The 26,829-nt window shown below is 41.6% G+C and overlaps 1 protein-coding gene across 50 annotated transcripts in view; it reads right to left on the reverse strand.

Annotated features, from left to right (window-relative positions):
• The window catches only part of AOPEP (aminopeptidase O (putative)), a 333,384-nt gene that overhangs the window by 242,643 nt on the left and 63,912 nt on the right, over positions 1-26,829 (reverse strand). For 48 of the 50 annotated variants that reach the window (XR_013383609.1, XR_013383592.1, XR_013383612.1 and 45 more), the window contains 2 exons: positions 14,401-14,554; positions 5,778-6,023 (listed from right to left, as the gene is read on the reverse strand). Coding sequence is in view for 26 of the 50 variants with exons in the window: in XM_077904332.1 (XP_077760458.1) it covers positions 5,778-6,023; positions 14,401-14,554 (400 nt within the window). In the remaining 24 variants the exon portion in view is untranslated. Of the gene's footprint in view, positions 1-5,777; positions 6,024-14,400; positions 14,555-19,554; positions 19,659-26,829 lie in introns of those variants that run through there. The other 2 variants (XM_077904453.1, XM_077904208.1) reach the window with 2 other exon arrangements.

Consider the following 26,829-nt stretch of genomic DNA (forward strand, 5'->3'; position numbering starts at 1 on the left):
CATACTCCGCTCTCTCTCTCTCTCTCCCAAATAAATAAATAAATAATCTTAAAAAAATGAAATAGAGACATGAACACAGAGAAAGCAACAAAGGGGATGCTTATGAGTTTGCCTCCTGGCATGGACCTCACTACTCACCCACTGGTTCATCACCATAGCAGTGGCAGGGATGCCAGTGAACAAAGGATGAAAGTCTTGTAGGAAAAAGAAAAGGATGGTCCGAGCTGCTTTCTATCATTCACACCCACCTACTTAAAAAACAGAGAAGAACTGCACTGGAAAACAGGGGAACGAAATGCCCCTTCAAAATATTTTTTAAAATAATTCATTCAGAAAGAAATGTGAGAATTTGAGAGTTTGGGAAACAAAGCACAATAACAAAGAAACAAAACCCACACATAGATGCCCTCCAAATCCTCAGCACATCAAAGAGAGCGGAAGGGCTGGCAGTCCTGGTGGAGAAAAAGGTGCACTCAAATCAGATGCCCAAAGGAAAGAACCACTATGGTTGTGTCCTGCCTTAAAACCATGGGGTCACATCCCCCCAGATTTAAAGGACTGTTTAAAAATATGCCAGTTTCGGTTTGGGGAGGGGAGGATCAAAAAATTCAAGTAGAAGCTAACAAAGAACAAGAAAGAAAAATTCCTAAAGCTGTGGAACCTTACTACTTAAGATAATGACAGAAATTTATGACTGCTTCCTTCCCCGGCAGAAAGGAGCACAATTAGAAGGCTGCAAAAAAAGGCCCTTTGTACCAGCATGTTATGTTTTGCTTATTCTATTACACATTGGCTGGGAGATAAGAATAAACAGGACAACACCCTGTCTAACCCCAGGAGGAGGGGGTGGAGGGAAAGCTGGTGACGCGCACTCTTGGGCATGTATGTGCGCACTGTTCATTCCCAAATTGAGGTACTTGAGAAAACTGTGCCTGCAATAGTCAGGAACTAGGATAAGTACCCAGAAGCCTTTATTGCACAATCACATCTTTTAGAACAAGCCATGTAGAATAGGGAGCTTTATATTTATAGTCTTTCCCTGCTGCAGAGCACCCTGAAGATATGTAAGTAACTGATGATTATTTCTCGCTGTTCTTTATCAGTCCTATTTTTGTTCAGTCTTTGAGAAACTTAAAAATTAGGGCAACCAAATACATAAACACTGCCTCCCTCCCTGTGACCTAACATGTCAAAAAAGCTGGGAAAGAATCAATCAGCAGCCACAGGGGAAGGGAAACATGGTGGCCTGGGACTGTTTTCTCCCTGCTCCACAAAGGAGAATGGCCAGTCCTTGCGCCAGGTGCTCTGATGCCCCTGCAGTGGAGAATTCTGCTAAAGGACAGCAGTTGCTAGGCCAAGTCGGGTTCTAACCAGCCAATCACAAGACAGTATGGCACTGCTGATCCTCATGAAACTGAGAAAAGACTTGACCTCTCTTGGGACTCTCTCCCGGTAACACCTCATGCCCAGAACCATCAATCCCCACTCAACATCTGCCATTTCTTGGTGGCTCTTCCTAGCCCTCCTCATACTGCCCAGTGACCCAAGACCTGAAGGGCCATGCAATCTCCTGGCATGTAAGGAGGGAACGAAGAAAAGCCACTCTAAAAGTTCATTGCCTTCCAGCCACACTGGCCTTCTTGTTGCTTCTCTAGCCCATTTCAGTGGTTCTCACCTTGGGGCCTTTGGACCTAATCTCCCCGCAGCCTGGGTTGTTTTTCCACCAGATTGTCACAAGCCTGGCTCCTTTCTGTTCTCCAGTCTCATAGCATTTGCCACTCTTTAAGAAGTCTTTCTTGCCCCGACCCTAACAATCACTCTGTCAATGACTTGGTTCATAGCATACAGCTTAGTTCCTGGTTTTTAAGTAAACAATTCTCTCCTCTAACTAGAATATAAGTTCTGTGATGACAGAGATCACATCAATCTTGTTCACCCCTGCAGACTCAGCATCTTAAATCCCACCTGGTACATAGTATGTGCTTAAAAGAAATTTACTGGAAGGATGAACAGATGAATAAATAAACAGTGAACAGACGAACAAGACAATCTGGTATGAAACCAATGGAAAAACAACTCAAAGCAGAATTATCACCTAATGTCAACCACACTTTTTTTTTCCCCCAATTTTCCAAGGGGAACCAGGGGTGAAGCCACATGCAAATGGTACAGCCAGGAAGTAGAGTCACAGAAAACACAGCTTTTTTATACTGTACTCCAAACATAAAACCACTCTGAAATGGTTTGCAAGAGATTCTTGAAATTCAAATAGAGGAGGGGGAAAAAAAAAGAATGTATTTGGATGTCAGCAAGATAGTTCTGCAATCTAATTATGCCCCATGACATGTAATTGTAAGTTGCTGAAAGACAAATGGTGAACCAAGGCATTTATTATAAACACGGGCAGAGGTAAGACTGAGGTGTTAATTTTTAAGCAACTGTCATAAATCTGGTTCCAGGATATTATTCCATTAACATTATTATTATTATAACAAAGAGTGTAAGCATGATGATGAGCTCCTTTCATGTATTTCTCAATACTTGGGAAATGAGGCTTACTAGTCAATCTCTAGCTGAAACACCTGAGAAAATACGAGAATACAATGAAAATGGCAGAACACTAATTAATTAAACATGAAAAAAATAAAAAATAAACATGAAGAGAGTGGGTCTCCACATTGGAGATTCACTCTAAATGCATTCATATCTTTTGTTAGACACCATATTACTCAATCCAAGAAAGGTACACTCCACAGCTCCTTATATGGAAGACTCAGCCTATGGAAGGCACAAGCAAAACGAAACAAAAACAGAAAGCCTACACACACTAAGTGAGAAAATTATGGGACTGGAACTAGTCAGTAGTGTCTTAAAGCCAAACTAGGGATTTTTCTCAGAATCAGAATAGAATGAAAACCTCTCTCCCCTGGAGAGATGTGACTGAGAAAAGGAGGGGGGAGAAAGGATACGTAATGTTTCCTCTCGTAACAAAAAGTGACAAAAAACTATGACATGCAGTTTTGAGAAATAGTCTAGTTACTGCTATGTTTTGAAAAGCATTCCAAATTCCAAAATGTTGTCTCTGTGCCACTTACCTTCCTATAAATTGATTTGTCGTTATCATACATTCAAATTATAAAAGAGTGTTTCTCCCCACTTTATTGAAATATTGGGATCAGGCTCCAAAAAAGAAAGGAGAGTTTTAAGATTATCCATACCAACTATGATATGTAATATCATAAACATAGTGAAATCTTTACGGATATCATCCAAAAATTTTGAAAACTCTTCAAAACGGTTACTAACAATCTATCCATTTTAGTTCATGTGGGAATGTTTAACTCCATTCATCAAAAAAGAATACTACAATGGTATAAAATGGTATTCATTATGATTAAGACCTAATCACTAAAGAAATCCAGAGGTATGGAATTTATGATCTTGCATACATGTTTATAAAATGTGAACTCGGCGAAGAACCATTTAATCTACCAAGAAATCCTTTGATCTCTAGTGCATTACAATGAAGAAGACAATGGCAAGTTTCAGAGCAGAGATCTTTTTGGATGGCTCCTACTAGACTTCAGATTTCTCCGTTCCGGGTTAGGGTACAGAGCTGACCTACAAGACTGTCATTTTTTGTTGCAGCTTTGCTTTTACAGAGCCCCAAGCAAAGCCCCGACCATAAATCAGGCAGCAGGGCCCCGGGAGCCAGCTGAGTCATAAACCCCGCTCAGTCGCATGTGGCTCAAGGTGTTAGGATCCCGCGAGAGTCAAGCCAAGCAAGTGGAATCAATTTAGTCCAGAGTTAGGAAAAACAGAGTGCTTCCCCCCACCCCCTGCTACTTCCAACTAGGAGTGGAAGATACCACAATTCCCCCTCCATAGCTCAAATATAGGGACAGTAACTAAGCCCAGGAAAACATCTAGACCAGGGCAGACTATTTCCACAGTCTAAAAAGAAAGAAAAAAAAAAAATGAGGGAAAAATGATACTTGACAACCAACCACAAATTTTTAAATGTACGGTTCTTCTGTTTTTAAGCATAAAGGCAGTCTTGTTGCTGCTGAGTTATTATCACCACCACATTTTGACATTTGTGCCCAGTACCATTTGGCCTTAGGGTTCTTAGGCTTATTACTTTCAAAATACAGAGTTAAGCATGTTTAAGTCACTTTAAATATCTCAAAAAGCAGCAAACCCACTGCCTACCTGCTTGGGCACGCAAACTTTTTCAAAGAGAGGCTTTATAGAATGGCCTGCAGGTCAACAAATTCTGGTTTTGGCTGACTGCTGTCAGGAAAGAGCTACAGAAAATGAGGTCCTCTGTATGAAAAATACTCTCCCTTTGGTTTCCTCAGGTCAGAACTTGGACCTGTTAGCAAACATGCCCTGAAAAACTGCAACTCTCATAAAGTGCTAAAAACTCCCAAATAAATACAGCCCCTCAAAACTGGGTACAAATGAGAAACATTTAATGAACAACCCTTTCTTTGCCAATAATTCTCCTTAAATTAAGTCCAGCAGACTCTTCAAAGGGACCAAAGAAGCCTCCTTGTTAAGACAAATTCTATATATAGATATCCAAAACAATATTGATGCACCTAACCAAATATATACGATTATCCTAGTTTCTACATTCCCATTATCTTCATAAATACAGGATAAAATATTAGCCTAAATGACTTTCTCAGACCTCCTTGAAGATTAAGAATAGCCGGCCAGCTTTAAAAAAGTACATGTATACAGTAAAGATCAAAAGCAAATGTTCTGGTCAGTTCTTTTCTACTCAGGGGTTTTAGTAAGAACATATGCAGTTTTCAGGGAAAAACACCACAAATGACAGCTGTTCAAAAGCATGGAAATTAATTGGCAGCAGGAATTTCCTTGACTAATAGGGAAAAATTTAAAAATCACATGTTTTGATGAGCTTATTTTTCCTATCCTTAGTCAAGTATATTCACTGTTAATGATTAAGATTTCCAAACAGAAATATAACCAAGTAAAATCCTGAGTGCATAGCAAGTAAAATGCTAAGTGAAACACAGATACCTATTACTGAATGAACCACAGCATTAAAAATGAGTTTTAGGTGAAAATAACATAGAGGGAAAGGATCAACTTGAATGTCTTGATTTTCCAAAAGAACCAAACTAAGAAAACAGTGAGAATAATGCATTTACTATATTAAAAAATAGTAGCAAGACAAGTGACTCTTCCTACCACCTCCCCTCCCCCGCCATGAACCATCTGCTTTGAGCTGTTTTTCCAGCAGTGGTGATGGATTTACACTGATCCATCCACAGTCTCTCTGACAGAGGGGCTCTCAAGTCGTTGCCCTTGTGACCAATGGTGAGAATGGATGAGACAGCTGGTCAGGATTAGGCGAGTAGCCCGTGACCCTGGAAAGAAGTTGTGTTACTCTGCCCAGAGCTATGACCTTGGGCTCATTAGCATTATGCTCTCACCACCTAAGCTAACCAGCCACTCATCAGCCACGATCCAACATACATCACTCTGGGGGCACAATGTGTTTTCAATCCAAGCAACAGTGTAATCTTTTAATTTCGAGACAGTAAAATTTGACTGAGCCCATGACACCCAAAGGCTCCTTCCCTCATGGGTACAGTCTACACACAAACTGTCCCTCAAGGCAGCAACAAGATATCCAGGCATGATCATCCTAATCAAATGGCAGCTCTGACAGAGCTCAGGGAAAGCAAGAAATAGAGAATTTCTGAAGCATGTAATCCAAGTGCCACCATGGAACAACGTACCTGGCCATCCCCAGACTTGGAAAGTTGGCAGGGACGATGAGTATGTCCAGCCTGGAGAACGGGTGTGTTCCCAGGACAGAGTGTGCTGCTGAGAGGCAAGGACGGACCAGTGGCAAAAGGGTCTCTTGACAGGCACCCTGGAGGCACACCGGGGCAAAGACCCGATGAGGAATAACTTCCTGGGTGGTAGCAGAAGGATTCTGGAAGCGGCAGGGGTATTCCATGTGACCACAAATGCCAACACACCTGGGAACAACACAAAATCAACAGATGCGCTTTATGGTAAATCAGGTTTATTCTTGTTGCCATGGAGGTGAGCAACTCTCACAGACATGCACAACTTCTAAGAGACAGTGGTTCAGATGGGCTCGCAATCAAGAGAGTTCAATTGAATTCTTGTCTGTGTCTGTGCAGCAGTGAAAAATTATAGGTCAAAATACCTATTGATGTGCCAAATTGACTGAGTAGCTTCAATCTAAGCTAAGTGAAAGTAGGTTTTACTACTTACTTTAGAATAAACGGGAAAATCCCCCCAAGACTCAAAACAACAAAACAACCCCCTCCTGAAAATAAAAAGCACAATTTCTGCCCTCTGAAATGCTTTTTGTTTTTTTGTTTTTGTTTTTAAGATGTATTATTTATTCACAAGAAGCACACAGAGAGAGAGAGAGAGGCAGAGACACAACACAGGCAGAGGGAGAAGCAGGCTCCATGCAGGGAGCCTGACGTGGGACTCGATCCCGGGTCTCCAGGATCAGGCCCTGGGCTGAAGACGGCGCTAAACTGCTGAGCCACCGGGCTGCCCTGAAATGTGCTTTTTGAATATCACCATGGGAAAAAAAATCTCCAAATCAGAAACAATTCATAACTCAGAAAGTTAAGGATGGTGCAAAGCCAAATTAAAGATCCTATTCTGAAATTTCCTAGAATAAAAGATGTGAACTCAGGTAGAATAATGAACCAAATGATAGGACAGATTTCAACTTTTCAAAAGAATACAATGCATTGTACTAAAAAGTAATCTAGGTGCTCTTATTAAAGGCCATCGGAAGTTGTGTTCTTATGGAATACAGAGGTACTTTTGAAATGACACTTTTCCCTCTTTTGCTATAAATTGAACTGAACCAACCTTTTAAGGAAACAGATCAGAGCCCAGCTAGTACCATCTGATCGCTGCCAGTTATTCTGCCGAAGGTGAAGCTGAACAAGAATTCCTAGAACCTGACTCATAGGCCTCAAGAGAACTTATCTACCCAAAGAAACCCACATCAAAGTGAACTCTGTTTTTTGTTGTTGTTGTTGTTGTTTTTGCCTGTTAACACATCTTTTATTCAAACACAATGGAAAGCCCCTCTAATTTTAATTTACAAATTATAATTCTAACTACGGGTGCTTGTTGGATTCAGAGTGAATAGTGAAAAACCTTAAAATGCTGGCATGTTCCAGTAGGGACAGGCCACAACAATAATTCCTCTCCAGATTTCTAAAGTGTCTTTCTGTCATCCAAGGCCAGTGCTGCCCAAGGAGATGCACACAGCTACGGAGATAAGCCTCGCCCTCTCACAGCCTGGTGCAGAGAACACAGCTTTCAGCACCCATGACATTTCACCACTGTTGAGAGTAAGAAAAATGGGTGGAGATGCATAAACACTTCTACCAGGAAAAGGTAACAGCCAGAATATAATTATGGACATTGAATGCCAGCCAAAGCCCCTGGATCAATACCCTTGCTTTATGGAGAAAGCAAGTAAAGGTGCCTATTGGTAAACATTTAATGAACATGTTGCAAATGTCTACCCAATGACAAGTACTGTGCCGCTGCAGCCATTCAATCAAAGGTCTCATGATGTAAAGAAAGCTGCTTATTGAGTTAACCACCTAATATATTTATATAGATGTATAATGAATGATAATTTAAGCATACCCTCTCTACTAAAAACCTTTCAGAGCACATTAAATCCTAGAGAAAATGGAGATCATCTTCAGTACAAAATTGGGGCATAAGTTTAAATTCTATCTATCAAAGCATAATTTCGCAAGGAGGCATTCCACGGGCCTATCTAGAAATCTATCATGGGGCCAGACTATTTCTTGTAGCCAAGAAAGGTCAGAGAAGAGTTGGAGGTATTTTTAAAAAGACAATTCATAGGGATGCCTAGGTGGCTCAGTCTATTGAGCGTCTGGCTCTTGGTTTCAGCTCAGGTCATGATCTCAGGGTCATGGGATTGAGGCCATATCAGGTTCGCACTGGGCTTGCACTGGGCATGGAGCCTCTTTGGGATTTTCCCCCTCCCTTTCCCACTGCCCTTCCTCACTCCTCAGCTCCACATGCTAGCTGTCTCAAAAAAAAAAAAAAAAAAAGCCAATATTGTTGAAGAGAAAAGGTGAGTTAAATTCTCTCTGGACATGAACAGCTCTAGCCAGGGGGATAAAGGTTATTCCATAACCTTTATTAGCACCATTTTTCATACTCAAAGCCTGAGAGAAAATGCAGGACTTTAAGGCAATCAAGCTATGGATAAGTGAGACCATTAAGGTTCCCAATAAAAATTGAAGTGGCTCCAGCAACTGAGTGGCTCAGTAAGTCAGTTGCGTCAGACTCTTGATTTTGGCTCAGGTCTTGGTATCAGGGTCTGAGATCAAGCCTTGCATCAGGCTCTGCACTCAGCAGGGAGTCTGCTTGGGATTCTCTCTCCTTCTCCCTCTGCCCCTCCCCCTCCTTATATGTATACATGCGCTCTCGGTCTCTCTCTATCAAATATATAAACAAACATAAATTAAATTAAAAATAAATTAAATTTATTAATTAAAATCTTGGAAAAAATGGAAGTAGCATCAGGAAAGATGACACAAAGGTTCTGACGTCGGGATCAGGAAAGCTGGGCTTCAGTGGCTGTTCTCAGAGGGGCCAACATGATGTGAGGCAAGGAACTCAGTAGCTGGGGCCTCTTTCTCCTTGTCTCTAACATGATCTCACAAAAATGACTGCAAGGAGGAGGGGAGGAATTGATCACAGGGAACTTACTGGGAACTTACTGGGCGTTGGAACTTCTCTATCAGTTTCGGGTGTAAACAGTCATCAAAAACCCCTCAAGCCAAACACTTAAGATCTGTGCATTTTGTTGTATGTTAATTATACTTTAATTAAAAACAAACAAAAGAATGGTTTCTAAGGTTTCTTCTGGCACTGTGGTTCTGTGACAACTCTCCACATGAGGCCCTCGTCCCTCTTCATGCAACAGCCTTGTTCCCGAAGTGGTGAGAGAATACTATACATTTAAAATGTTATCAGTAGTCCTCCATGAAAGCAGAATTAACTCAAAGATGCTTCCTTTCCCACCAGCCTTCAGCTGTTCATTTCTGTATCTGTGCCTGTTCCAACCTACTCTCACTATCATCGGCAAATCAAGCATTTGTAAATCTCTCTTCTCTATGCCCACACTCGTAATCAGGGTAAATATTTTAACAGTTAAGATTAATAATAATGCTTGGTTGTTCTTTATAAATAATCTACGCTGGTGATAGTAAGAATAATAAACAATAACTCCTACCACAACTGCTATTGAACATTTATTATGTGCCAAGAACTGTTCTGAACACTTCGTGTGCATTATCCTGATTAATCCATGCAACATTCCTAAGGCATGAGAATTATTTTCTTCACCACATCTTGAGTCATCATAAGCTCCTCCCTCCCAACCTTCCCTCTCCAGGTACTCCATTAATCTTGAGTAAATCTGGATCCTGGATTTTTCTAGAAGCTGAGCTCAGCTGCTCTGTGGTTCTCTGGTTTCCTGCTCCTCCTTGTTGATATTGCCCATTAATATTGCCAAGAGTGGGAAGAACTGGTGAAATAAATATTAGGCTGGTAAATGATGGGAACCAGACCACTGGTTACCTCTTCTACAGCTGATGGGCTGAAATTATTTTACAAGAGCCCTCTCCACAAGAGTGACCATGTTTTACTCATAATCACAAGATTGGAAATTGCCTAAAGAGGTTCTCTCCTTCAGCCCTCCTTTTGTTTCAAGAATGAGATGTATTGAAAGTAGCTGACACAGACGTTTCCCTGTCATAGGCTCAAAAGGAATCACTGGAAGTTTCCCTGGGGAATGCATGTCCTTTTCTCACAATTCAACCCAACTATTTAGTAATTACTTCCTGCATTCTTGCTCTACTCAAGGCACTCCAAAGGTATGCCACGTACACAAATGTGAATAAATTTCCAACTCTATCTTTGAGGAGTTTACAGTTTTGTTGGAAGAAAAAAATTTAAATTTTGATAAGTACAGTGACACAGAAAGATGTTCAGACAATTTATTAACATATTTTATTTAGCAAGCAGAATAGATGCTCAACTGTTCAAAATGCCACCACCAGCCACTAATGAGTTGCTGACACTGATGTCAATATACACCATGGTGCGGTCGTGTCTGAAAGCCGGACACATTTCCTTAGGGCATTCTAGGATATTACAAAGCAAAATGCAGTATATGCTATAAAAGCCAGAAAGCTGAAATACACCAGGGCACGAGGACTGAAGAAATCATACTAAGCCAGGAAGGTTTGGAAAGGCTTTTCTCATGGCAAAATGTGTACTGGAAACTGGCATTTTCCCCCCATGATTTAAGTATGACTCCTACTTCTCTAGCTTTTCAAAGACACAGACATAGAGCCTCATCCTGCAAGGTCTACAAGCAACTGTCCATAGACTTCACAACTCACAAGAAGACTGTTTCTCCCACCAAGTCAATCCCTTCTTTACAATGAGCAACCTCAATGCCTTTTCTTCTTCATGGTGTGCATTTTCCATGCTTTAAATCATTTTTGCTGGGTTCCTCTGGACTTTATCCAAGTTTCCATGTCATGCTTAAACTGTATGGGCCCAAAGTGAAGATGGTGCTTTAACAAAGGCCTCCAGAGGTGAAACATAATACAAAGATTCCTCTGCGGTTGGAGAAGGTTATACTACTGCCGAAGAAAATTAATAAACTTTCAACAGTTTTACCTAAGTGCTTTTTAATTAATATATTTACCAAAATGCTCACCCAAAGAGGGCCAGAGCATGTGTGGAATTGGAGCTGGAAGAGGGAATGTTCTTCCTATAATTTAGCCCACATGAACAGTGATCAAAAGTTCAGTGACCAATACTTTGGCCAAATTTCTGGGACCCAGATGAATACTTCAGGCAAATGAAAGCCTGTGGTATATAAGGCCCCTATAAAAGTTACATTTACGTGAATTGAGCTGGTGGTCTTAGGAAGGTTTGAAGTAGAAGCGGGGGGGCGGGGAAGGCAAGGGGACCAGATGTGAACATAACCAAAAACACTACTGCAGTTGGCACTTCAGAGTACCTTTGTTGGCAAACTTAGCATGGACCCAGAGATTTAATGGATGAAAACACAAAGCTACCCTCTGATGACTAAAGACAGCACACATGAAGCACACAGCCAGGGGAGGATTAAGCAAATGCAAGCTATTATTTTATCAGCAGTATAGTTGTGATGGACAAGCACAGTGATAAATGAAGGGAAAACTTAGTCATAGCGTGTCAGACACAGAAGGGAGTGTGGGAAGGACTCCATTCCCAGGCCTCATGTTTCAACACAAGGACATGCGTCCCTGAAGTGGCACCCCTGACCTGGCTCGGGCTGCTCTGCTGGGCATGGCCACACTGGCTTTCCTCTTTTCCAGTCTGCTTGCCTACAGACAGGGTACTTTTTGGCCATGGGTTAGGCTGTGGGTATCTGTGTTGTGGAGGTCACAGCAGTCCAACTGGGCAGGTAGCTGGATGGGTAAGTCTGTCTAGCTTGGAAATGGAATTTTAGCCCGCTGAGGCTGTGCACCCGAGTATTCCCCAGTCCAGCTTCTGGCAATTGCAGAACATTTTCTCTGCTCTCTTTCTGCCTGTTTCACAGCTGGCTGTATACTCTAAGGGACAAGAAAGGAATCATACTGACCCCCTTCCCTTAAATCCCAACAGGAATTTCAGATGCCGTCTCTCCCCAGAATCCCCACTTGAAGTGGCCATGGCCTCCTCCTTCACAATTATGGATGCAAACAAAGTGAAAAGCCATCTCAGTGGCCTCCAGGCAGCAGAGAGAGCACATAAGAAATGGTTGTTGCCCACTCCCCAACCTCGTATCCCTGGGAACATGACTACAAGGACAAAATAACAAATTTTTTTCTTTGCCTTCCCTGAAGGCACATGGATTTTAACTGCACACCTCCTCTGATAGTCAAGCAGCCCTCAGGCTGCTTCTTTACCATGAAGAATTAGAGAACCTCAAGTAAAGTCTTTATGCTACAGAGCAAGAAAGTATGGCTTTGCCCCAAGAAACCTATCCAAGCAGTACGGTCAGCATCTTCACACTCAAAGGCAGAACTCTCATGTTCTGTCTTCTGTTCTAATGCAACACATTCCAATCAGTAACAGTGACTCAGTCATGGCACTGAATCTTCAGGCAGGAAGGTGGATCAGACTCCAGGTGAGGCGTGGACAAATTATACAGTTTGTAAAAGTCCCCAGGTGGGGCGATTGGGTGGCATAGTCAGTTAAGCGTTTGACTCTTTTGGCTTAGGTCATAAGCTAGGAGTCCTGGGATCAAGCACCACATCGGGCTCCATGCAATATCTGCTTGAGATTTTCTCTCCCCCTACCTCTGCCCCTCTCAGTCAAGCTCTGCCTCTCAAACAAATAAATAAATCTTAAAAAAAAAAAAAAAAAAAGTTCCCAGGTAAGATTCTGAATCACATGTGTAAGGGGTCAAGCCCAGATAGGAATCCAGGTGTTGTAACTCAGTAGAGATATGAACATGGACACACTGCTGTCTAAAGCCTCAGTATCTTTATCTATAAAATGGAGATTTTAAAAAGCCAATCTACCTTTTAGGCTTATCCACAGGACTAACTAAGATAACATTTAGATCAAGATTTTCCCTGACTTCAAACATCCAGTGACTTCTGTGTCAATTCAGGAAAGGCTAAGATATGTTGCAATAACAAATAACACCAATGTTTCAGTGGCTTAACAAAAAAAAAAAAAGTTTATTTCTTGCTTAAAACAAGTCCACTGAAGATCCAAGTAACTCTCCAGGGCACCTGTCCTCCCTACACAGAAATCCTGAAATTGCCAAATGAGGCCTATTCTGAGCTCAGTGGCAGAGGAAGGGATCACTTGAAGGTCTCAAATGCAACTAAATATTCCCACATGGAAGTAACATGTGTCACTTCTGTCCACAATTCTCCTCTTCCCTGAAGCGTGCATAAATAAAATCCAATAAACAACCAGGACACTCTATATAGCTGAGAGAAGATAGTCTAAAATGGGCAAGTTCCTAAGCAGGAAGTGGAAATTACCTCCCCTCCTCCAAAAAGCAAAACCCAAGCAATAAGACATGCCTATCATAGGAGAGCACTTGATGGCTCTATGTCCTAACAGTACCAACCACCACTGCAGCCACTGCAGTAAGACTGAAAGCAGCATGGCAAAATACAATTGATACTAAAGGAATCTGCACTAAAAGCATATCTTAGTTGGTTTTCAAGGATGAACTACTATTACTCTGGGCTTTCTCTACCAGAAGGTACTGGACCTACTGACTCTGTGTAAACAGGAAAAGTGATTAAACTGAGCTGAGTGTAAAGGTCCTAAGAATGAACATGATACAGCGATGCACATTTTGGACACTCTGTACCTCCTATGTACATTCCCCTCCTCCCTTTTGGTTCTGAAGCTAGAAATAGCTGGACGTCTGGGGAGGCTGCAAGTGAACATCCAATGGCCTACGCTGATTTTTAAAAACTTGAAACTCGGGGATCCCTGGATGGCTCAGCGATTTAGTGCCTGCTTTTGGCCCAGGGCGCAGTCCTGGAGTCCTGGGATCGAGTCCCACATCAGGCTCCCAGAATGGAGCCTGCTTCTCCCTCTGCCTGTGTCTCTGCCCCTCTCTCTCTCTCTCTCTCTCTCTCTCTCCATCATGAATAAATAAAAATCTTAAAAAAAAAACCAAAAAACCTTGAAACTGATTTTTCTCTGATCCACCCTGAAAAAAAGAAGAAATCGCTACCAAAATAAACAGACTCCTGACCCAGTAGGTTCCCTGTAACCCCACAACCCTGTGACAGCTACCTGTGTCCTGTGCTCCAAAGCAGGCTGACTAGCCCCACTGAGGGAGGTTGTCCCTATAGATGTACTGCTAACAGCAGTCCCCGGAACCCTTACAGTGGAGTGGCCTACAGAGTAATCCAACAGATAAGCAACTCCTTTTTATTAAGTTGTGTTTTAACCAAATAAACACTGAAAACCAAAGTTAAAAAGTATAGAAGGAAGGAAAGTGTTGAATCTGAGGGCCCTGTTGACTTAACCAAAACATAAAACTATTGTACCTGACTTCCCAGAGGACTTCATATGTACTTCTTTTCTCTTTCTTTCTGCATAAATAATATGCCCACATTTCTGCCTCTCAAGACTCTTTCTCTCTCAGTAGGGTTTTTCCTGCTTTGATTAATCATATTTTGGTTTAGTTTCTCAGCAGGGATGACTCACATTCCCAATGCTTGGAATAGACACATCATACCACTCCCTTCCGTGTTTGTTTTTCAGAAGTTCCCGAATACCGACCTGAAGTCAGCCTCAGAAGGTGTGAGTGATCTCTCTGCTGCCAGATCCTCGGACGAGCAGATTTCTGGCTTCATTTCTGCCCAGGAACCCACTGCGATAGTGAAGGTAGAGGCTGGCATCGGCATAGTTACATAGTAATGCCAACTTGCACGCCCTATAAACAGAAGGAGAGAAACAGCCACAATGAAATCAAGGAAGGGTTTCTGGACCTTACTCTTTGGTTTTTCTCTCTAGGCACTTGAAGAACTTGTGTAATAAAATGGTATGAGCTATTCTTGGGTTGAGGGGGGGGTCATATCTACCACAGGGGCATCACTGTAGGTCTCAGGGAGAGCACAGAGGGCTGCTGGTTTTAGGGTGGTCTTCTGTATCTCCTTGAAGACCAGGAATCAGTTTAAAGTGCTTCAAGTAGGCTATTAACAAAGGGTGGTAACTGAGGTGGTCACATATGGGCTGCAAATATGCAAGGGGGCAGGCTGCATGCTGCTACAGAGACAAGAACGTGTTTTCTTCATACTTAATGCCTAGCACAGTGTTTGGCACAAAAAAAAAAGTCGCTCTGCTGAATGAACGAATGACCAAATGAATGATTGCTTCTTTGGTGCTAAACTGTTTTGTCTACATTCAATTTAAGTCACTCTGAAATGGCTATGGTAGAGAACAATGAGACTAGGGAAGGAAGATACCTGGGTTTAGTCTCAACTCTGAAACTAATTAGCTGTGGAAGCTTAGATTTATCCCTCATCCTTTTTATCTGTTTATGTACTGGGCTAGTCCCCCATTCCTTACTGAGCAGATGAAAAGCAAGCCTGGAGAGGTTCAGGGATGCTGAGGACTCTCCATGAGTTTGTAATTGGCCAGGAATTTCAGCAGGGGCTCCCCGCCCCAGCTGAGGGTGTGCAAACCACTGAGGCCAAACCATAGTGACGGTGTTTACCAAAAGAACAAATGATTGATGGCTTATAACACTATCCTTCCTGAATTCTAAGATGGGAAAATGCTTTTAATGTTTCTGAAATCTGAATGTGTCATACGACCTGATCTAATACAGTATTTTTTTTTTTTTTGAGCATCTGCTATAAATTGATGGGAGTGCCTGAGGGAAACTGATATGACCTCATATAATAGAACACACTTCCATGGAAGGAACTTCCATTCCATGAATACCCCCTCGTCTCTCTTTCAGCCCCTTACTAACTCCTTTGCAAGAGCTATTCCTCTCATTCTTGTTAAAAGTTTTAGATGGCCAGACACTCATGGAGTGGCCTGCGATTGTCCAATTTGGTCAATGAGTGGATAAGATGTCAAATTCAGGATCGAAATAGTAACCATGCCCATACTGGCCAGCAGATCTAACATGACATTTTTCAAAATGTTTTACCACTAAAAATGAAAAATAAAGGTTAGATTTTGATCTCCCTATGCTTTGTCTCTCAACTAATTCTGGACTCAGGAAAGTAGAGGGGTCATTATTTATTATCCTCTGAATCTCTACCAACTTAGATCCAAAGAAATACATTACAGGACTCCTCCAATGAAAAACAAAACTTTATTTTTTTTTTAAAGATTTATTTATTTATTCATTCAGAGAGAGCGAGAGAGAGGCAGAGACACAGGCAGAGGGAGAAGCAGGCCCCATGCAGGAAGCCTGATGTGGGACTCGATCCCGGGTCTCCAGGATCACACCCTGGGCTGCAGGCGGCACTAAACCTCTGCGCCACCAGGGCTGCCCGAAAAACAAAACTTTAAATCAAAATGTAAGCATAGGGGAAAATATGATACCACATTTAAATAAATATAATATGACATCAAGTTTTGAAGTCCCTAGAGGGGATCCCTGAAGAAGGAATGTAGAAGGGCATGCTCACAACTAGTGGAAGCCCATCACAGAAGCAGCCATGCTCTCAGACTTGCTCTAAGTTCATCCTGCTTGTGCAGTCAGAATGGCCACTCTTGACATCAGTCTCGCCACAGCTAAGAAGTGAAAGCGCACTCCTTTTTTAAATGTTGGAGCCAGGCCAGTGATATGTGTAGCTTCTACAGAGCTTGAAAGAAAGCCACAGCTTTAAAGAGAACTGCCGATCTGATCCCCAGCCAGTAAGAAGCAACAGACAGAGCAGTCTTGATAAAGGCATGATATGGATCCCACACTATGTGCTGCACTGAGCCCACCTCCCTTGTTTTTCCACCTTCCCTTCACTACCTCATCCTCTGCAACCTGACACCTCCCCAGGGTTTCTCCACAAGAACTTCACCTTGGACTGGACAACATGATGAGAGGATGAGAGGTTGGGGGGCAGCGGTGCAGACGGAAGAAGAAAGGAGTTGTGGGAGAGGAATTAACTCTTTGGAAAGGTTTGTTTTATTTATTTATTTTTTTTAAGATTTTATTTATTTATTCATGATAGTCACACAGAGAGAGAGAGAGAGAGGCAGAGACATAGGCAGAGGGAGAAGCAGGCTCCATGCAGGGAGCCCGATGTGGGATTCGATCCCGGGTCTCCAGGATCGCGCCCTGGGCCAAAGGCAGGCGCCAAACCGCTGTGCCACCCAGGGATCCCGAAAGGTTTGTTTTAAAAGAAAAAGCTTGACTAACCAAATTCACTTAATCAAAGGGCTGTGGCCTGGTCATTCTTCCTCTGAAGGATATTCTGGAGTGTTTACCATGGGCCACTGAATTTCCCTTTTAAGAACTTCAGTCACTTGGGCATCAATAAACAAACAGTGATGGTGAGGCATTCAGGTACAAATGGAAGAGTGGACACATGAGGCTACTTTTGTTTCCTCCCCAAACCCAATTAAAGGATAGTGAAAGGATTCTTTTTTTTTTTTTTAATTTTAAAGTAATCTCTACCCCCAATGTGGGGTTTGAACTCACAACCCAGAGATCAGAGTCACACACTCCCCCAACTGAGCCAGCCAGGCACCCTGTAAAATGATTTTTTTCAAAATCCATAAACCAAGAACAGGGAGAATAAAATAGGAGACAACAGCTGTACAATACTGGAAACTAATGCAGATGGAGGCAGGGAAATGGCACAGCCGACCTGAATCTGAAATTAGCAGTGGAGAGACAGGAGCCACCTCATCTTAACCCGTAGAAACTCTAAAAGGATGGGGGTGGAAGAAGCTCAAAACTCAGCAGGCCTGGTGGAAAGACTACCTAAAAAGGATTTAAGATCCCCAGACAGATTCCCCTATTCCACATACCTGGGCTATTTCTCCATCCCCCCAAACTCCAGCAAATACCTGGAGATTCATTTTCTATAGAGAGTAAAAGAGAGGGCCTCTAGACTGGGGGCTGCGTGAGGGGGAGGAGGGGAAAACAGCACAGTTGAAGGCAAATGAATGAAATTAGATGAACATATGCATATCAGATGCTGAGACCACCAGCCATCTTCTCTTATTTGGTTCCCAGAATGTGGGCAATCAGACTTTTACCCTCCAGGCAGAGGAATGAAAAAATGCTCAAGAGAAGACAACTAAGGAGACTCATGTCAGAGTGTCCAATGATCAGGAGGTGTTCTAATATAGCCCATGATGAAACTTACAATAGAGAAGCCCTATGCAGGCACTCAGAGCTTCCAATCAGCATTTTAGTGTCCCTCCCTCCCCACACCATTCCTTAATGCTGGCAGACAAATCAAGCTCCTCCAGCACCTCTAGAAAGCCCCTTTTGTGACCCTGAGAGACCAAAATAAACAGAAACAAGCAACTTGAAGGTCAGTCGTCTTGCAAGGGGAAGAAAACTTCAAAGAACACCAAACACATACCACTAAGAGCTAAGTACTGCTGTGCTGAAATAAGAATAGCATAATATAAAAAAAGGAGCATTCCAAAGTAAAGAGAATGAAAAATATAATGGAAGAAAAGAAAAACTCAATAAAAGTGTGAGATGGAATATAAAGCTGGAGAAGTCTCCTAGAAAGTAGAGCAAAAAGAAAAAAAAAAGAAAAAGAAAAAGAGGGAAAAATAGAAACCAGCTCAGCAGGTCCAATAACCAACTAATAGAAGCTCCAGAAAAAGATTACAGAGAAAACAGAAGGGAGAAAAGCATAAGCTGAAAAAATTGTGAACATTTCCCCAAATTTAAGGGCCCATGATCTTCCAGCTTGAAATGGCACATAATAGCCAGGACACTGGATACAAATCAATCCACATCGAGATACATCGTTATGAAATTCAGAACCCTAGGGACAAAGACAAGATTCCACAAGCTTCCAGAAAGAGGAGAAAAAAAAATCACATATAATAAGGACATTTTCAGACATGCAGTTTCACAAAAAATTCACCTCCCACGTATCCTATTCTCTGGAAGCTACTTAAGTATGTAAAATATGCTTCAAAAAGATATAGTAAACCAAGAGGAAGGCAGGCAAGCCAATACAAGAGAGAAGCAAAGGGAACCTGTAGAATAATGGAGGCGGGAGATCCCAGGAGCCAGCTGTGTGCCCAGGAGAGAGGGCAACCCTGCTCTTCAGAGCAGCTCCCAGAGCCTGCGGAGACACCGTGTCAGAGGAGAGAAATTACAGGAAACCTGATGTATTTGAGCATCTTAGAAGATTTAAACAACTTTCCAAGCCTCTGGGGTTGGTAAATACTTAGAAAACTGAGCAAAGGGCAGCCCGGGTGGCTCAGGAGTTAAGTGCTGCCTTCAGCCCAGGGCCTGATCCTGGAGACCCCAGTCCCATGTCAGGCTCCCTGCATGGAGCCTGCTTCTCCCTGTGCCTGTGTCTCTGCCTCTCTCTCTCTCTGTCTCTCATGAATAAATAAATAAAATCAAGAAAGAAAAGGAAGGAAGGAAGGAAGGAAGGAAGGAAGGAAGGAAGGAAGGAAGGAAGGAAGAAAGAAAAAGAAAGAAAGAAAGAAAGAAAGAAAGAAAGAAAGAAAGAAAGAAAGAAAGGAAGGAAGGAAGGAAGGAAAGAGAAAGCCAAACAAAGAGGAAAAACAAACAATAACACAAGAACTCCATGAAAAACATTGTACAGAAATAATCATGTAATCACAGTTGTACAAGAGTCTGCTTTTAATACCACAGATATAATATAAAGAATATTGATCTAATCAAGGTCATGATATTAATTACATCAGGAAGATGGGATTTGTGGAAGGGGGTATGTGTATAATGGCGGGTGGAGAGAGCTAAGTCCCTACCTGTCAGAGTGGGAAGATCAACCTTGAACAACCATGCATCTTACTGAACAACGTGGACATACATGTCAGGTAATTAGCTAAAGCAGGTAAAAGTAGTTACATCTGAAACAGAAGAAATACAGTACATGTAATGAGGACTGCTATTTTGGGGAGGAGTCTATTAAGCCCAGTAGAACCATTTGACTCTTTGAATATGTGCCTTTCTAGTTTAAAAAAAAAAAAATCAGTCAATTAATTAAAAGGTGATGTTAAGAAAAAAAAAAAAAAAGAATAGTATTTCTGGTCCTGAGGTAATATTAAAATGATAAGACATACCTCAGAAGGAAGAGGAAATTTAGAGACAAGGAAGAGGCACTAACGCATTAGAAAATTCTTTATTTTTTTTTATTTTTTTTTTATTTTATTTTTTTTAGAAAATTCTTTTAAGAATAAAACATTGAGGGGATCCCTGGGTGGCGCAGCGGTTTAGCGCCTGCCTTTGGCCCAGGGCATGATCCTGGAGACCCAGGATTGAATCCCACGTCGGGCTCCCTGCATGGAGCCTGCTTCTCCCTCTGCCTATGTCTCTGCCTCTCTCTCTCTGTCTCTTTCTGTGACTATCATAAATAAATAAAATTTAAAAATAAAAAGAATAAAACATTGACAATGCTTTTGGATATGACATGTAAAGCACACGCAACAAAAGCAAAAATACACAAGTGGGACTACATCAAACGAAACTAAAAAGCTTCTGCACAGCAAAACAGAAACAAAAACCATCAACAAAATGAAAGGGCAACTCACAGAATAGGAGAAAATATTTGCAAACCACATATCTGATAATTAGTATCCAACATATATAAAGAACTTATACAACTCAACAGCAAAAAAATATGATTAAAAATGAGTAAAGAACCTGAATAGACATTTTTCCAAAGGAGATACTCAAATTGCCAACAGATACATGGAAGGTGCTCAACATCATTTATCATCAGGGGAATGTCAATCAAAAAACCACAGTGAGATATCATCTTCCACCTGTCAGAATGGCTAGTATCAAAAAGACAAGAAACAAGTGCTGGTAAGAACGTGGAGCAAAAGGGAGCCCTTGTGCATAATTGCTGGGAATGTAAATTGGTGCAACCACTATGAAAAACAGTATAGAAGTTCCTCAAAAAGTTAAAATAAAACCACCATATGATTCAGCAATGTCTCTTCTGGGTATATACCTAAAGGAAATGAAATCATTATCTCAAAGAAATTTCAACATTCCTATGTTCATTGAAACATTATTCACAATGGCCAAGACATGAAAACAACTTAAATGTCCATCAACAGAAGAATGGATAAAGAAATGCAGTCTGTATGCACAATGGACTACTACTCAGCCAAAAAAAAGGGAAATCCTGCCATTTGGATGACATGAATGGACACTGAAGGCATTATGCTAAGTGAAATATGTCAGACAAAGACAAATACTGAATGGTCTCACATATTTGTGGAATCTAAAAAGCCATCAATCTCATTGAAACAGATTATTGGTGTCTGCCAGCAATAGGAGCAGGAGAGGTGGCAGAGAAATGGGTAAAGGGGGTCAAAGGGTACAACCCAGTTGTATCAAGTTCTGGGATGTAAATGTATAGCAAAGTGACTATAGTTAACAATACTGTACTGTATTGTATATTTGTAAGTTGCTAAGACAGTAGATCTTAAAAGTTCTCAAAATAAAAAAAAATTATAACTACATGAGGTGGTGAATGTGTTAACTAACTTAATTGTAGTAATCATTCCACAATACACACACATATCAAATCATGATGTTGTATACCCTAAACAATGTTATATGTCAATTATAGATCAATAAAGCTGGGAGGGACAAGAATGAAAGAGTGTACACAATAGGCTTTCTCCCTACACTTTGCATTGAAGTATTGACCTGATTTTTTCTGTCTCTCCGATTCTTGTACCATACATACATCTGACACGTGGGCAAGAGACTTGTGGAAACAGCAAGAACTAGAGTTGCTTTCCAGAGAGAACAGTCCTAATGGAATAAGGGATATCTGTTTGATGCCTGCCCAAGGTCACAGAGAGTGCCCAAATCACGTCCTGTCCCAGGGCCTTTACCAAAATGTCTATATCCTAGAGGAGGTGTGGAGAGGGCACTGGAAGCCATAAAGAGATGTTATGGGAGAGGAATGACATCATGTTTTTGTTTTCCAGTTTTGGGGTCTTTTTTAAAGGCAGAAACCTTAAATGACCTAAAATTTGGGATTGAGATAGCAAAAGTGATAGGAAAATCTCAATTAAGTCCAGCAAAAATTTTGCAGAACTGTCATTCTCCCCTGTAGTCTTCGCCAAAGTTAAACAATGGAAAGAAAAGGATGGGGGGGGGGGGCGGTTGTATTGAAAATATCACCCAAATCCGTATTTTAAATTCTCAAGATGATTTTCTTCTATACCACCCTCAAGATTTTTCATTTTTAAGATTCTTAAAGTTCCTCTATTTGTAGGGCTCATTTGGAATAAACAGTTTCGTACTTAAAAGTTTTCACAGCAAAAAAGTTTTCTAGGCTACCAAGTGACAGTTAAACAGGGGTGGATCAAGGGGCTGGGCCAAATAAGAACTGGCTAGGAACACATTTCCCAGAGACCCTGGTTGGACCCTTCACAGAAGCTCCCCAAAGCTGTCCAGCCCTGGGCTTCTTGCCCAACCCTGGTGAATGTTGGAGGCACTGCTGTGACAACTGAATGCTTCCAGTTCTCTGGGGGAGGTTTTTACTAGTTTCTTACTATGAGGGCATGTCTGGTAGGAAAGCCTCATTTGGGCTGTCTGTTAATGGATTATTCCACTGAGCCCAATCTTGTATGAAGACTACCCACTGCCACAGGGAGCTAGGTGCTCAAGAAATACCTGATCTCATCCTCAAACCCGACTGCAAAAAAATACAAATAACAAGGTGAAATTACTGCCCCCAGAAAGCAGAGCATGCATTCCAAAGACAAAGAGAAATAATTTCTGGATTATCTATTGTTTGGGATAAGCCTACCTTGCAAAGAGAATTGATGAGAGCTTATTTCTTCTGAATATGTCCATTGATTGAGCTCCAGCTCTGGAATCTGACTGCTGGGGTTCAATACCTGGAGCCACATTGTGCCCAGTGTGGGCATATTGCTTAATCTATGTATCAATCTCCTCATCTGTAACAAGGGAATAATCATAGTATCTGCCTCCTAGGATTATGTGAGGATTAAATTAGATAATATATAGAGAAATCACTAGACATAGTAATTGGCACATAATAAGTGTTAAAGAAATGTTAACTGCTGTTGTCTTTACAACTCCCTCCCCCTGTTGCTTGGGCTGACTGTCTGGAGGCAGAGACAAAGAATGTTGAAGGTATGGCTGCCACATGTGCACCAAAGCCTGTGGCCTGATGAGGCCCACATATGGGGTTTAAGGTTGAATGGCATTAAAACGCAGTGCACACAAAGCCATCCATTTAAAGGAGAATGACAGCCCAAAGGGGGCATCCTGTATGACTTCATATAGAATGGGCCATTTGGAGACTATTTAAATGGTGTTTACTTTAAATGAGCCATCCTCGATGAAATAGACAGTGAATGCCTTCATTTTCCTTTTTGATTCAATCCACTTGCCCTAGACTCCCTTGCTACACCAGCTGCAAAACAAAGAGAGCATGCTGTACTTGAATTAACCCAGAGTTTTTCCTCTGCAAAGGCCAGGAGTCCATCACACCACTGGATGATTTCACGGCCAGGCCGGATTCATTAGCAAGACTTACAGGGAGGGGGGAGGTAGGAAGGGACCCAGAGGAAGTGGCACTCCCTAACCGAACAGGCTTGAGCAGCCACCCATCTAGCCTCCCTTCTGGGCCTCCTCAGAAAGTTCCCGAATACCCCTACACCACCTTCTCAAATTATTTAGTTAGGGTGGAAAATTCTTATACTCTGATAGTCTCTCTAGTAAGACAGATACATCTTATCAAGTATTGTTCTTATCATAATAGAAGCTGCCACAAGATCCAAATAGACATGTTCATGTCCAAAACAGGACTGAAATTTTCTTTAAAGATAACTGTATTTTTTTCTAGGTATGAAAAGGACTTGGAATGGGTCACTTTTCAAATCATTAAGAGGCAGTTTAAAATTTAGTTTTGAAAATTCTTCTAACTAAAGAGAGTTAAAACAATTGCCTTTGATTTTCTCATTTATCACATTTTTAAAATAAAACTGTCCTATGAATAGTTTTGAAGATTCTATCTTCCAAAGGAGGAAGACTGAAGAGGAAAAAGGAAGAACATGATACAATCAGTCCATGGAGGGGGGGGCACTGTTTACACCAAACCTGTGATTAACTTTGCTAATTATTTTGGAAAATCATTCTTATAAAAAAAAAATTGAGAAGAAAATTAAGATACTATAGTCATTTTTACACATCAATCATGCTCAAGAATAGTCAATTAAATACAAAATGTATGGAACATCACAGTTTTATCCTTAGGGGAGTCTTGGAAATACTCATAAAACACATTATAAGAATACACCATTCATAACCCTTCTGCTTCTACAGAGGCAAAAGCAGATTATTTATCTTTGCAAAGTTTTTTTTTTAGATTTTATTTATTTATTCATGAGAGACACAGAGAGAGAGAGAGGCAGAGACATAGGCAGAGGGAGAAGCAGGCTCCATGCAGGGAGCCTGACGTGGGACTCGAACCCGGGACTCCAGGATCACGCCCTGGGCTGAAGGCGTTGCTAAACCACTGAGCCACCCGGGCTGCCCATATCTTTGCAAAGTTAAACATCTCACAGAATCTTCTGTATTTAAAAAGTTATTGCTTTCCCTGGAAATTAAAACAGGCACTTAAATTCTTCCTATTAAGCATTTACTTTATCTTTTAAACTCTTGCACTGTACATTAGACAAGTAACATTCATTTGGAAACATCGGATTGATACATGCTTTTATTTAACATATCAGATTTCTTTCCCCAATTCTTCTGTCATCCCTGCTCATTTTCTACTTCACCATGGACTCTTTCTCTAGCCAGTCTTCTTAATTTCAGAGCTTCTTGCTCAAAGTGTCCCCTACATCAAGCTATTTCATTATTTTGGAATGTCTGTATCACAAATTAAAGATGCTTAAGATGAATAAGAACATGCATATAGATGTGTATATTTATACACATGTATCGATAGTCGCACCATACACAAGGTGTATGTTTTATACATTTTGTGTATTTTTAAAATAATAATAGATACATTAAAAAAAGAAAGGAAAGGTCCCAGTTTGGGTTGCTCTTCCTCTCTTGGCTTCCTTGCCCAGTGCTTGGGTCTCTTCAGCAAACCCCAGCCCTTTCTCTTTCACTACTTTGTGTGGCTGAGTCTACACTTCTAGTTTTATGAGTTAGTGCCACCCTCTTGAGTACCCACAGCGTGACAGTCTTTCGTTAGTTCTTCTCTGCTGTTGCTCAAGGGCGGGAACGGGCACCAGAACAAATATGCACCGGCAGTGCCTAACCAGGGACATGTGTCAGGTCATGCTGCCGCTTCTCAAGTACCGATGCCACCCCGCAGGGCTTGGGCTTTGCTTCCCAGTAACATGGTCCTGCCTGCAGCACAGGAAACCCGGAAGAGAATGACCTTCCAAGATCATTCTTGTGAACCAGGTGAGAGAGCGCCACCTACCGAAGGGAGAACACAAGCACCTCCGTAGGTTTTGAGGTTTTTCCCTAATGGCTGATGTCACTGAAGGCTAATAATACACTGCACCAGGCTTGTTATTCCAAGTCTCAGCCACCACTCTGACTTGTGACACAGATTACCTAGTCCCAGGTAGAGAGTGGGCCTGCAAGCCAGACACCAAATCATACTGCTCCCGATGGTCACAGGTATGCTCGAGTACTATGAACGTCAAGCCTGAGACAAAATCCAAGGCAAAAAGATTTGGAACACACCTGCTATAATCATCATTACCCAAGATGATCCACCATAAGGAAGGTAAGCAAGAAGGAGTCAAAAAGCGAATCACAAACCGACAAAGATTTGGAAAGTGCTAAGGCATGACCTTATGGGGGATGTAACTGAGCAGAACAGTGTCTCAGTCACCATTAGCTTTCTTTAAAAAAAAAAAAAAAGATTTTATTTATTTATTCAGGAAAGACAGAGAGAGAGAGAGAGAGAGAGGAAGAGACACAGGCAGAGAGAGAGGCAGGCTCCATGCAGGGAGCCCGATGTGGGACTCGATCCCAGGACTCCAAGATCATGCCCTGAGCCCAAGGCAGATGCTCAACCGCTGAGCCACCCAGGGATCCCCCACAATTAGCTTTCTTTTCTTTTTTTTTAAGATTTTATTTATTTATTCTTGAGAGACAGAGAGAGAGAGAGACAGAGAGGCAGAGTCACAGGCAGAGGGAGAAGCAGGCTCCACGCAGGGAGCCCAGTGTGGGACTCGATCCCGGATCTCCAGGATCAGGCCCTGGGCTGAAGGCAGCACTAAACCACTGAGCCACCCGGGCTGCCCACGATTACCTTTCTAAAAAGAAAAGATAAATGCATTCACTCCAAACTCCTACCCCTTGAAACATGTGTACTAGCTCAGAATAAAGTTTCCCCAGTTCTGGAAACAAGGAGCTTTCTCTACTTTGCATTCTATCTTTGTGATGAAACTCTTAATCATAATCATTCCTAAATGTCTTTCACGTTACCATTTCCTTATACGTAATTCTTGCTTGCACACTGTGGGAGCAGCCTAAATAGTATTGCTCATTTTGAGCCACCAAGAGGGAAGAAAGTTGGCTTTCAACTGCACATAGAAGGGTCTGGACCCTGAAATCTTGGCTTCTTCCTGGAATTTCCCACACAACGTCAAGAGAGAGAATGTCAGAGAGTTGGTCTACTGGGCAAGCCAGAGTAGCATTTTGCCCAGAATGAAGTAATGTCTACAGTCTTTTACTTTTGCACAGAAAAATGAAATCAGATACGATGTGAGGGCACATATAGTTTTTAACACTTTTCACTTGTTCATATGCTGCTTCTCTTACATTTTTAAGGACCTCAAGTTAGTTTTGTTCATTTACTTGAGCCTTTCCATGAAAAAGAAGTGGTATGTTTTATTTTTCTAGGAAGTAAAAATACACTAAATTAGACCCTGCAAAAATAAAATAAAACTAAACAAAAGAATTGCCAAACAGGGAAAAATAAGAATGTAGTATGCCAGTTTTTTCTTTTAAAATCTATTGAGCCTGGAGAAAAGGCATAAACTCTATAAACA

Source organism: Canis aureus, chromosome 1, assembly GCF_053574225.1.
Source record: "Canis aureus isolate CA01 chromosome 1, VMU_Caureus_v.1.0, whole genome shotgun sequence".
NCBI lineage: Eukaryota > Metazoa > Chordata > Mammalia > Carnivora > Canidae > Canis > Canis aureus.